Here is a 13629-nt window from a genome sequence, read left to right as displayed (position 1 = left end):
TCTTTTGTAGGTAAATTTACATAAAACAAAATCCACTGGTAGTCTTGCTTGATTTGTAGTCCCAAGTGGTGCAGACAAGAGACAACCATTTAAAGAAACACTAAGGCACTCCCATCTTCAGGTGACAAAATATGTAAGGGATAATATCTATTCCTCGCTCAAACATTGAGAGCAATGTTTAGCTGCAAATGACATTGTGTGTGCGTTTACATGGCTATCATGTTGGAAACAGCAGTAAATCAGTGGGGCGGAGCCGCGCAGCTGGTGCTCCGAGGGTTTGATTAGGCATCGGATGTCTGTTATAGAGGGGAGCGGTCATTTTCCAGAAATAACAGACCGCTGAATTCAGCGGTTGACCAATCAGAATCAAGCATTCAACCAAGCCATGTAATAAATAATTATAATGTATTCTTTGAGCAAGGCAGCCAAATAGACCAATTTGATTGACACCTTTTCATTAGATAATAGTTTTTTCCTTCCAACAGCGACATCCTTGATTTTGTTTTCTTTAGAGCGTCGCAGTCCAGCCCCCTTTCATGACGACGCTAGAACCAGAAGTGAATTCCTCATGAATTTTCCTCATAGACTTTTCAAAAAGTATTTATTTAAAGACGATTACGCCACGGACAAAGCCACCTCTAGTTGTGACACATCATGACAATAAACACAATGTTTTTTGCCGATCAAATAATTTGTAAGAAGAAAAACAAAACAAAAAGTGTTGTATCCTGCCATGTTTTTGAGTGGTGTAAACCACTCCTACAACTGGCTTTGTTAGTTTACGTGTCTGTCCGTACCAAAAAAAATGAGCATGGTTGCTATGGTCACCCAGTTCACACGGGTGTGATTTCATCTTTGTTAGTTTACGTGTCTGTCCGTACCAAAATAAATGAGCATGGTTGCTATGGTCACCCAGTTCACCCGGGTGTGATTTCATTACGTCAGACATTACGTCAGACCACAGCTGATCAGTCTATATAAGACCTTACACCACTCAGTTCACACGGGTGTGATTTTTCTTCTTACAAAGGATTTGATCGGCCCAAAACATTGTGTTTACTGTCATGATGTGTCACAACTCGAGTTGACTTTGTCCGCGGCGTAAACGTCTTTATATAAATACCTTTTGAAAAGTCTATGAGGAAAATGAACGGGGAATTCACTTCTGGTCCTCGGGAGGGGGCGGGACTACGAAGCTCTATAGAGCGTCGCAGTCCCCTTTCATGACGACGCCAGGCCCAGGAAATTAATCACAATGCATTTTTCCCATAGACATTTCAAAAAGTATTTATTTAAAGACCTTTTAAGCGTCGTACAAAGCCAACTCGAGTCGTGACAAATCATGACAACACACACACAATATTTTGGACCAAACAAATAATTACATAGAAGAAAAACAACAAAAAAAGTGTTGTAACCTGCCGTTTTTTTTCTACTTTCTAATTCTTTGTTTGGCCCGAAAAATTGTGTTTGTTGTAATATTTGTCACGACAAGAGTTGGCTTTGTCCGCGGCGTAAACGTCTTTAAATAAATACTTTCTGAAATGTCTATGAGGAAAATGAACGGAGAATCATTTCCTGGGCCCTGGTATGGGGCGGGACTGCGACGCTCTATAGTACACTATGTTAGAACCTCTCCTGTGTCGCCAGTCTGTCTGATTTCTCTACTCACGCCAGGAGTCCAAAAAGCACCTGGCTGGTTTAGGTTCCCTAGGTCTGGGCTCGCTCATTACAGAGATCACTGCCACTGAGGAGGACGAGCAAGAAGAGGACGACGACGACACGGGTGGCACGGATACAGATGGTGAGGGATTAACATTTTAACCCATTCAGCACGGGAACCCCTTTTTGGTGTTTTAAGCATGGTTATACTTTAGCTATTGAAAAATAGCAGATCTACAAGCTCATAGCGCGGCACCGAGTGCCGCGCTACGAGCTTGTAGGTCTGCTGTTTTAGAAAAATCGTGAAAATGTGGCGCAAATCTTTGAATATATATTGTTTCACAGCGAACGTTTTTAACTACAATCTTCGCTTCTGGGGGTCCCTGGAACAACATATTTTCAAATGGGGGTTGGTGATTACATATAATTTTTGGGGTCCTTAACATGAAATACTGAGCACCAACGATATAGAAACATAGGTATTTCAGAAAACTGTCAGGATTTAGAAGACTTTTTATTTTTGACGTCAGGCCTAAATGGGTTAAATAACTGTCTACAGTTGATTAACTACATGAACCCTAGCATCCCTACTCTGGGCATGACATAATAGGCGAACATTCTGCGAAAATAGGTTTACAAGGTGGTGTAGAAGGAAAAAAATCACACCCATGTGAAGTGAGGGGCGCTCTTATCATCGTACATCATCATGACGTAGCATGTCAATTTGCTCGTCCACATATGACATAACATTCTCCATTCATTGTCAATGGGAATTTCAATTTAATGTTTGTGTAAAAGGAAAATCGACACTAATAGCTGAATATAGGAGGGGCTAGCACCCCTCAAAAAAATCACACATGTGGGCCTGGGCCGTGGCTCAGTAGTCCAGGCACCTTGGCCGGTAGTCCGAGTCTGGCAGTGTGCCGCGGGTTCGACTCCCGATCCCGACGGCCTTTACTGCATGTCACTCCCCCATCTCTCTCCCCCATTTACTGTCAGCCTACTGTGGGGTCCCTCTATAAAAAATATTAAATAAAGGCGAAAGCCGCAAAAAAAAATCACACATGTGAAGTGAGGGGCGCAAAGAGGGCACCTAACAAACATTAAAAGTCCATATACTTGGCTGGCCAAATGTAATTTCGGAAAGCCATGCATTGACGAGACTAGCGCCCCTCAAAAAATGGGCAGACAAAATATAGAACCCTGGGGGATCCCATTCAGTGAAGTATAAAGGCCTTTGGAGGTTCATTATATTATTAAACTTTTCCAGGTTGGGTGAAAAACAACGAAGATGCAGTCGACTATTCTGACATCAATGAAGTCGCTGAAGATGAGTCAAAGTATCGCCAGGCCATGGGAAGTCTGCAGCCTGCAAGGAAGACCGGTAATGAACGTAAATGTGTCTGACTGTCTGTACTATCCACTATTATTTATTGTTAGCTTACTCCTTATAGTCAGCACAGAGAATAGACAAACCTTAACCACTTGAACCCTAGCGTCCCTATTCTGAGTCGAACATTTGGTGAAAACAGCAGATCTACAAGCTCGGATATATGAGCTCAGGAGTTAACACATCGTGTTGCGATGCATTGTATGTTGTCTATTTTTGGCAAAGTGATTTGATGTAGAGGGGAAAGCATTATAGAAATTGAAAGAAAGAAGTGCCAGCACTCAATGAATGTCCTTTTTCACATGTTTTATTACCTCTGATGAGCCAACGGACGCATGTTCGGCCAGGATGGCATTCCTCAGCGTTGTGTGGTCACAACACTGAGGAAGACCAACCTGGCCGAAACGCATTGGCTCTTCCTTCTATCAATTTCGTATCTTTGAGCCTTGCACCTACAATAATTTACTCTTCTAATTTGGAGTGTTGCAGGTTGTCTGCTTCTGCAGTCTTTGTTCCTCCCAGAAAGCATTATAGAGCCCCGGGGGAAAACTCTACTATAGTATAAGTATATGATTCAGTGTTAGAACATGAAATCATACAACCCCATTCTTATTCTTCTAGCTGAAATCATCCAGGAATGCTACATTAAATTGATTGTGTTAACTTCTTTTTCTACCCAAGATGATGATGACGATGATTATGATGCAGACTGTGAGGATATTGATTCTAAACTCATGCCACCTCCTCCACCTCCAATTGTTCCTACACCTGGAAAGAAAGAGGAAACTTCTCCTCCTCACACTGCGAGTGGTAAGGAGTTATAGCCGGAGCTGCTTTAATCCATTGAGACCTGGAACACATCCATGTCACGTTAGCGTTTAACCACATTAACCATTAACCCATTTTGGGGCGGGAACCCGTTTTGGTGTTTTAAACATTGTTATAATTTAGCTATTGAAAAATAGCAGATCTACAAGCTCATAGCGCGCCACCGAGTGGCGCGCTATGAACTTGTAGGTCTGCTATTTTTGAAAAATCGTTAAAATGTGCCTCAAATCTTTCCGAAAATTGTCATGATTTAGAAAACTTTTTTTTTTTAATTTCGACGTCAGGCCTGAATGGGTTAATTCTAAGACAAAAAAGCGTTATGTATGTATTTATAAATGAGTTCTTGTTGGACTTCCTCATTGGTGTGGTCTTTGTCACCTCACAGCAGGGGAAGAGGGTGATGGCATCATCTTGCCTTCCATCATCGCTCCATCGTCAGTAGGAGATAAGGTGGACTTCAGCAGTTCCTCAGACTCCGAGTCAGAGACTGATCGTCCAGGTCAGGGCGATGGTGACGGTGCCTCACCAAGGAGCCTCACCCTTCCACTGGCTGGAATCATGCAGAAGGATGCCGCCAAAGCATTGCCAGGTGTTACTGAGCTCTTCCCGGAGTTTAGGCCTGGAAGGGTGAGCTGGCTTCAATCACTGTGCATAAGTCAACACAGCCGCATGGCGCCCAGTGCTGTCCGGTGTTTAGTGTACAGGGGCAGGCAGGCTGATTACATTACTTGCCCACAGATAATATAGTTTACGTTCTTTTTTTGAGGGGCGCTAGCACTTCCTATTCCCAGCTTTGTCTGTTTGTGTGAACTCAAACGCGATGATTTGATTGGCTGATCACCCTATAGCGATGATTTGATTGGCTGAGCAAAGTACATATTGAGGATAAAAAGTGAGGGCAGTTAGTTGTTTTTTTTGTCGTGGTTTCTCTTCTTTTTCTTCTTTTTCTCTCTCCCTTGAAGTGTTCCTTCTGAAGTACTGATATCAGTGAGCATGCCCCTGTTATGTGTCGTCTTAACACCGTAATCAAATGCATCTGAAGAAAGTGAGAGCTAGACATTGGAGATGGAGTCACGTGGAGAAATGGGAGGGAAGAGAGGGGGGAAAAAACAAACTTTGGAAATGCAGTATGCACTAAAGACTTTTCTGTTTAAGAAATGTGTAATTTATACTGGTTTGTGCTGCTTTTTCCAAATATAATAAACGATAAAAAAAAGTGAGGGCAGAAAAGTCAAAAGACTTTTTGACAATTTGTGATGATTTGATTGGCTGACCACGGAATGTGATGTATGATGATAAGAGCGCCCCTCACTTCACACAAGTGTGATTTTTATAATTATGGAGAAGAAAAAAAAAGAAGCCCTTTTATGAAACCCATTTAGTGAATTTCCACGTGGCTCTCGTTCTTTCATAATATTGTAAAAGAGAGCTGGCTCTCATCACCCTCTCCGCCTGAACACTGGTCTACTCCTGTTTGCTAAGCAGTATAGTGGCCCAGTATGCCAGGACTTCCACTGTCTTCTCTTCGTCTCAAAATAGCTGTGCTACAAATCACTAGTAGCTAAGGTGTTCAAAAAGATAAACCCATTACAAGTGGCTTCCGTCCATACCGGTACATCTTAGTACTGTATAGCTCCCCTACAGAGCTGTTGTGTGACGTGCGCACAGTATTAGGTTTCATTAAATATGCCATTAATAACTTATAACATTATGCTATAACACCTTTGACTCATTCTGTAGCCCGGAGACACACCATTTGTGCGACACAAGACTAACACACTGTGTAAAGTACACACACTCCATTACCCGCCGCTGATGGCCTGCTTGTATGAGGCTATCAGGAGCTACCCTAATTATAACCTTAAAACTATCCTATCTGTATCGCGTTCACAAGCACAAGTTTATGCAGTGTGCGTAAAGTCCCGGCGCGGGCATCAAAGCCGGCACGGGAGACTCCCTATGCCTCCCACATGTCCGCTCGTCCCGAGCTCATTTCGTATGAGGCGTCGGGGATTGAGGGATACAGGGGAAGACATATAAACACACTCGCAACTTTTAATCTATGGCTTTTATGAGGCAGAGATTTATAGCTGCTTTTCCACTTGTATGTGCACTGCGCAAACTCTCGTGAAGAGATAGCGCGCCTCAGACTGGTCAGGTCATAGCATACCATTATCACATTGTTCCGCCTGCATGAACCCGTAGAATACCGGGACGCAAGGGGTTAAATGTTAGAATACAGTATACATGCATGGCCAATGTACTTCAACCGGCTCCACTGAGACGTTGAAATATAGCCACTTTGACCTCTTTGGACTGGCACTGTATGCGAGCCTCTCCACCCTGTCCTCCCTTTCTCCGTCCGTGGAAGGATTGAGAGAGGTGGCGAGCCGCTATCATCATCAAAAATAACCATTCCTGTACTTGCGGATCGGATCGGGGCACGCCCGGATCCCCATAGCTCGCCGTCTTCCTCCCTGCTCGGGGAAAGATAAACACCGGCAGGCTATCACTAAGAATTCAGTTGTTAAATCAAACTAAACTTACCCCACGGAGTGACAGGGAAAACACAGACAACAGACATACTGTATTATTGGCTAATCAATAACACAGGAGGCCATCGTAGATTACACTGAATTATAAAAAATAGGTTTATTCAAGTCAAATCAAATGAATTTACAAAATAGTAAAAAGATAGTCAGCCTGCAAAAATATTAACAAGCACAACTCCCTATTCTGGTTATCTGGTTGAGTGGGAGATAAAGCTTAGAGGTGCGCAAGCAAAAGTCTTCTGACTGAACAAAGGCACGTTCATACTTTTAACACCTCGGTTCACATAGTGTCATTTTTAGAGATATGACCCTGTCCAGGCGTGCTCATAGCAAGGGGCACGAGCAAACACGTCCGTGGACGCACATCTGTCCAGCGTGAACGCGTAAAGGGTTCCTTCAGTTAATTTCTAGCCAAGGTCAACAGCGTGAACGCGTAAAGGGTTTCTTCAGTTCGTTTCTGGGTTACTACAGTTCATTATTCAACACAATATACAGCGACTGCAATAATGTAATGAATGCATAGATTTAACCCATCGGCTGCCTTGCAAAAAACACTGTTTCATGAGTATAATACATGTGGGGTCAGAACACATCATTTAAAACAGTAGTACAGTAACACAAACGGGTGAAAGTCATGCGTTTTATGTCACACAAGCATAACATATGTCCTCGTTACTGAGACGCTCGGGGGTGGAGATCTTTGGGGCCACATTGGGGCGTCACTGGTTCGCCACTCACAACAAATATCAATACTTAAATTTCACCAGGTGCTGAGATTCCTACGACTGTTCGGTCCAGGGAAGAACATGCCGTCGGTTTGGAGAAGTGCCCGTCGGAAGAAGAAGAGGAAGCATCGTGAGCATCAGACTGGAACCCCACCTCCGGAGAGTGAGCCCACCGCGGAGCAACCCCCCGAAAGGAGGTCTGGTTGGACATACGAGTACGGACCCCCACCACCACCAGAGCAGTGTCTCTCTGATGATGAGGTAAAAGTCTAGAAGATTCTGCCACTGCTAGAAGTTCTCATCATAACACCGACCGTCATAATCACTGAGAAAAGTTCATTACCTTAATTAGAACAAACCAACTCCTTTCGACACAACGCCTTCATTGGCATTATGTGACAGTTTATGCAAACCGGTGTTTAAACACACAAAAACATAACATTGTTATTGCTTGAATCCTCCTTTTTTCAGTTCATCGTTTTATGCAAGCGTGGCAGTAGGGGGAAGTTGTTAGTTCAGAACAGTGGGTTGTGCACATCCAGTTTATTGCTGGTGCCGGATACACAATGAATAAAAGTCTGCACAACAGCATTGCAAGTATTTAGTTTAGTTTAAAACACCGGAAAATATGGTACAACATTTCGGTCCACAGTTGGCCTTCATCAGGTGTTCATCAAGTTGTGCCAGAACTCAACCACACTATATCAGTATAACAGGAGAATGTACATTTTTCAATCTCCTTCACACTCCCAAGATAACCATGATGGCACCAGTAGAATCCAAGTTCTCCCAAACATGCGGTGATGGCGACAAGGAGACAGAGTCTCGACCCAAAGTGGCAGAGTGGCGATATGGTCCAGCTCAGCTGTGGTACGACATGCTGGGTGTCCCTGAGGACGGTACCAACTTTAACTACGGCTTCAAAATGAAAGAGGAGCAGAGTGAGGAACCCGAACCCGAACCACCGAAGCCTTCTCAAGAGGTTTGTAGACCAAGAGACTTGGACTTGAGTGGTGATAGTAATGAACACCAAACAAACAAATCAGTTCAATAATGTCTATACAGGTGTTGTTCAATGTGTGTAACAAACAATATCTCTTTGGTTTCAGGACGAGGGGGATAGTGGTGAGGAGAAGGACAACAAACAAGTCCTTGAGAACGAGCTGTTCCTGATGGTAACCCAGCTCCAGTGGGAGGATGATATCATCTGGAACGGGGAGGAAGTGAAGCACAAGGGAACTAAGACGGCACGAGCGAGTCTAGCAGGGTGGTTACCCTCTAGCATGACCCGCAATGCCAACGCTTACAACGTACAGCAGGGTAAGTCTAGCAGCGAGTCTAGCAGGGTGGTTACCCTCTAGCATGACCCGCAATGCCAACGCTTACAACGTACAGCAGGGTAAGCGATGATGCCACGAACACAGAAAGAGAATCTTCACATATATATGCATGTCAAATCATTCTGAATTATTTGTGATGCACCACACAGACGATGGACGGAGGGAAGTAGGGCATGCCTCCTGGCGGAGATTTGCACTCTACTGAGAGCACCTTTTTAGATATGTCTGTACCCAACAGGTCTCTCTAGAAGTAACTCTCAGTTGGTGCCCCCCACACCCCCGCCCATGCCCAAAACCTCTTCCATCTCTGGCTCGAAGCGGGACAAAAACATCCATGACCATCAAGGTATGGCACTGTGTAGTATTTTGTTTTCTGTTCTAAATCCTCTTATGTACTAATCCTGTATTAATTCACTGATTGATTGATTGATTGATTGATTGGCCATCCTGCACAGCCATGCATGAGGACGACTGCCCCTGGTTCTCCATCTTCCCCATCGACAGTGAGGAGCTGGTGTATGGGCGCTGGGAGGACAACATAATTTGGGATGACCAGGCGATGGATCGTTTTCTCATGCCACCCGTCCTTACTCTGGACCCCAATGACGAGAACATCATTCTGGGTATGGATGGATGCGTGTTGTGCTTTAGATTGAGACTTAACGTCTGGATTTTGAACCTACACCACCTGAACGACCGTGGTGCAATTGACAGTTGTCCGATGTTAACCGTTTCCGTCCATCCGACGTGTCAGCACGTCCTAGGGGTCCCAATCGACGCGTCCTAAAGACGTGTGAGGACGTCCTAGCGCATCCTCAATGATACGGGGCGAGATAAGAATATTCAGAATTTTTCCCTTTTTTTTATTTGTCAGTACGCCTCTCGGCTACCGTATGCTCCGTTCTGTCCCCATGTTAGCTTATCATTGAGTTAGCCGTTAGCGCGGCAGAAAGAATGACTCGTATCTCCTAATCCAGGGCGCTTTCCGTGGTGTTGAACGGATCGATTTACTGGCGCTTCATTTCTGCTCCTCATCCGTCCCTCTCCCGCAAAATATGAACGCTTTTTGGATCATATATCGTATAAACTAAAACGATCGCAATATAAGCTAGCTATGTAAAGTGAACTTTTTTTAGTAGATTGTTTCCGGGTCATGGCTTTCCGAGTAAAAGCGGCCATGCAGTTGTCTGACTTGTCTCGTGTAGAAATGAACACATGCAGTTGTCTGACTTGTCTCGTGTAGAAATGAACACATGCAGTTGTCTGACTTGTCTCGTGTAGAAATGAACACATGCAGTTGTCTGACTTGTCTCGTGTAGAAATCCCTGACGAGAAGGAGGAGAGAACGTCCAATTCCCCGTCCAAAGAGAACAAAAAGGAGTCGGCGCTGAAGAAGAGCCGCATCCTGTTGGGGAAGACCGGGGTTATAAAGGATGAACCACAGCAGGTACACAGTTATCACCCTGTTGGGGAAGACCAGGGTTATAAAGGATGAACCACAGCAGGTACACAGTTATCATCCTGTTGGGGAAGACCGGGGTTATAAAGGATGAACCACAGCAGGTACACAGTTATCATCCTGTTGGGGAAGACCGGGGTTATAAAGGATGAACCACAGCAGGTACACAGTTATCATCCTGTTGGGGAACAGGTTATAAAGGATGAACCACAGCAGGTACACAGTTATCACCCTGTTGGGGAAGACCAGGGTTATAAAGGATGAACCACAGCAGGTACACAGTTATCATCCTGTTGGGGAAGACCGGGGTTATAAAGGATGAACCACAGCAGGTACACAGTTATCATCCTGTTGGGGAAGACCAGGGTTATAAAGGATGAACCACAGCAGGTACACAGTTATCATCCTGTTGGGGAAGACCAGGGTTATAAAGGATGAACCACAGCAGGTACACAGTTATCATCCTGTTGGGGAAGACCAGGGTTATAAAGGATGAACCACAGCAGGTACACAGTTATCATCCTGTTGGGTTATAAAGGATGAACCACAGCAGGTACACAGTTATCATCCTGTTGGGGAAGACCAGGGTTATAAAGGATGAACCACAGCAGGTACACAGTTATCATCCTGTTGGGGAAGACCAGGGTTATAAAGGATGAACCACAGCAGGTACACAGTTATCATCCTGTTGGGGAAGACCAGGCTTATAAAGGATGAACCACAGCAGGTACAGGTGTCTCTTCAAAATGCAGAGAAATGGGTAATGCTGCCTACCGTTGCTATATGAAACCAGGGATTAAGTTTCATGACAGTTTATTAAATCATGCATTCATGTAAGGATACATGTTCATGTGTGTAAGACAATAATACAGTTGATTTACTTTAAGTTACTTAATACAGTTTTGCTTCTAATTCTTTCTTTCTTGACAGAAGTAAATGTGAATATAGCTCGGGATTGTTGAGTATAGGCATGTGATGACTAATAGACTTCGATTTAATTTGACTAAATCACTTAAATTGATTTATTTTTCGCACTCCCAGAACATGTCTCAGCCTGAAGTGAAGGACCCTTGGAACCTGTCCAACGATGAGTTCTATTACCCCAAACAACAGGGCCTGAGGGGGAGCTTTGGCGGCAACATCATCCAGGTGAGCCTTCCAACCACAGAGAACAGGATGTGGTCCGTCATAAAGTGAAGACTTTAATCGCTCATTCAATCACTGCACATTTGCTCCTCCACCACCAGCACTCCATCCCGGCCGTGGAGCTCCGGCAGCCATTCTTCCCCACCCACATGGGCCCCATGAAGCTGCGGCTCTTCCACCGACCCTCCCTGAAGAAGTATTCATTCGGAGCATTGGCTCAGCCCGGTCCGCACCCTGCCCAGCCTCTACTCAAACACATCAAGAAGAAGGCCAAGGTTGGAGCCTTATTTAATTACCAGGCCGTACTGTACAGACAACGTCTTGGAGTCATATATTAATAATAATAATAGCTCAGATTTATATAGCGCTTTTCTAAATACCCAAAGCGCTTTACATAAGAACACTAGGAACAGACTATTAGAAAAAACAAAGCAAAACAGATATAACAACAGTACAAGGTTAAAAAGATAAAAGGATAAACAAGGAAAGGGGGGACATCTTAACCAGACCTCAGCTGGGGAAAGCTATCCTGAAGAGGTGGGTTTTGACTTTTGACTAAGGTTTTCAAGGACAGATGGGACAGAGGACAGAGGGAGCAACTCTGAGATGGTTGGGGAGTTCATTCCAGAGGTTGGGGGCCGAAACGTAGAAGGCCCTATCCCCCTAGGTGCGGTACTTAAGTACAACTAATGTTTGTTGGTGTATATTCTTGTGTGTTTTCTGTTTTGTCATAGATGAGAGAGCAGGAGCGCCAGGCAGCAGGTGGAGGAGACATGTTCTTTATGCGAACAGCTCCGGACTTGACTGGCAAAGACGGAGACCTGATCCTGGCAGAATACAGCGAGGAATATCCCCCGCTCATCATGCAAGTTGGCAGTGCCACCAAGATAAAAAACTACTACAAGAGGGTGGGCCTTAGTTTCAATTGTTACCGTTTAGATTTTCACGATGTAGATACAGCTTTGTTAAGAAGAGCTGTTTACACGGTCCACCAAGTCAAATTCCCCGTACATTTACCTATAAATAAAGTTGTTTATGATTCTGAAACATTGGTTGTTTGTTCCTCAGAAACCTGGGAAGGATCCTGGAGCACCAGACTGCAAATATGGAGAGACGGTGTACTGCCACACCTCTCCCTTCCTAGGCTCCCTGCACCCTGGGCAGCTGATGCAAGTCAGTGTTGACTCACTAGTGAATCTCACTTATATAATCTCATGGAAATCATCACTGATGTATTATCATATCAATAACGCAAAATGTTATCTGCCTTCTTTCAGGCGTTTGAGAACAACCTTTTCCGCGCCCCCGTTTACCTGCACAAGATGCCGGAAACAGACTTCCTGGTTCTGCGAACGCGTCAGGGCTACTACATAAGAGAGCTTGTGGACATCTTTGTGGTCGGTCAAGAATGTCCTCTGTTTGAGGTTCCGGGGCCCAACTCCAAACGAGCAAACACCCACATCAGAGACTTCCTACAGGCATGTGCACACTCACTGTGTCAAAGAAGTGAAGCTGCAGTAATTCTATAGAAGGTTTCATCTTCAGTAACGGTAACACGGCTACTCTAACCCTCCCCTGTGCTGTGTCCTTATTCTGTAGGTGTTCATCTACCGTCTGTTCTGGAAGAGCAAAGATCGGCCACGGAGGATTCGTATGGAGGACATAAAGAAAGCCTTTCCCTCGCATTCAGAGAGCAGCATCCGGAAACGCTTAAAACTATGTGCCGACTTCAAGCGCACAGGTATAGTGTAGACTCAGAGAATGTCCCTCCCTCCCCACAGGTATAGTGTAGACTCAGAGAATGTCCCTCCCTCCCCACAGGTATAGTGTAGACTCAGAGAATGTCCCTCCCTCGCACATCTATGACCGCTTAACCCATTTAGACCTGAGACCAGATTCTACAAAATGTCTTCTGAATCATGACAGTTTTCTGAAAAACCCTATAATAATAATAATAATAATAATAGCTTGAATTTATATAGCGCCTTTCATGAACCCAAGGACGCTTTACAAAATGTAAACAATGTACCAACAACAATCAAAGACTAAATGCCATAAGCCTGAGAAAATAAGTGTCTTGTTTCTATGTTTCTATGTCGGTGATTCTCAAACTATTTCATGTCAAGGACCCCCAAAAAGTATATGTAATTGGCCGCCGACCCCCCCATCTGGAAATATGTTGTTCCAGGGACGCCCCAGAAGCAAAGATTTGAATTAAAAACGTTTCATCTGGAAGAATATATATTCAAAGATCTGCGCCACATTTTCAGGATTTTTCAAAAATAGCAGATCTACAAGCTATGAGCTTGTAGATCTGCTATTTTTCAATAAAGTATAACATAATGCTTAAAACATGCTTAACTCATAGCTTGGCATTGACTCTTCTTTTCACCATTTGACTGCATGTGCAGCATCAATGGATCAGGCTATGTCTTCAGAGCAGCAATACTGTTTGTAACAACTGTTTGAGTTCAGCAATAGTGTACCTTACTTTGGCAGATGAGGACAGTGAGAGAGACTATGGATT

General features: G+C 44.3%; 1 protein-coding gene across 2 annotated transcripts in view; it reads left to right on the top strand.

Annotated features, from left to right (window-relative positions):
• The window catches only part of taf1 (TAF1 RNA polymerase II, TATA box binding protein (TBP)-associated factor), a 37881-nt gene that overhangs the window by 1772 nt on the left and 22480 nt on the right, over positions 1-13629 (top strand). The window contains exons 3-18 of one of the 2 annotated variants that reach the window (XM_079507124.1): positions 1678-1804; positions 2933-3046; positions 3734-3862; positions 4269-4507; positions 7200-7418; positions 7912-8139; positions 8267-8477; positions 8736-8843; positions 8953-9120; positions 9817-9944; positions 10998-11105; positions 11204-11377; positions 11837-12010; positions 12171-12275; positions 12380-12580; positions 12702-12843. In XM_079507124.1, the coding sequence (XP_079363250.1) occupies positions 1678-1804; positions 2933-3046; positions 3734-3862; positions 4269-4507; positions 7200-7418; positions 7912-8139; positions 8267-8477; positions 8736-8843; positions 8953-9120; positions 9817-9944; positions 10998-11105; positions 11204-11377; positions 11837-12010; positions 12171-12275; positions 12380-12580; positions 12702-12843 (2575 nt within the window). Of the gene's footprint in view, positions 1-1677; positions 1805-2932; positions 3047-3733; positions 3863-4265; positions 4508-7199; positions 7419-7911; positions 8140-8266; positions 8478-8735; positions 8844-8952; positions 9121-9816; positions 9945-10997; positions 11106-11203; positions 11378-11836; positions 12011-12170; positions 12276-12379; positions 12581-12701; positions 12844-13629 lie in introns of both variants that reach the window. The other variant, XM_079507123.1, reaches the window with a different exon arrangement.

Source organism: Electrona antarctica, assembly GCF_951216825.1.
Source record: "Electrona antarctica genome assembly, chromosome: 8".
Lineage (NCBI taxonomy): Eukaryota > Metazoa > Chordata > Actinopteri > Myctophiformes > Myctophidae > Electrona > Electrona antarctica.
This window is presented reverse-complemented; position numbering and strand designations above follow the sequence as displayed.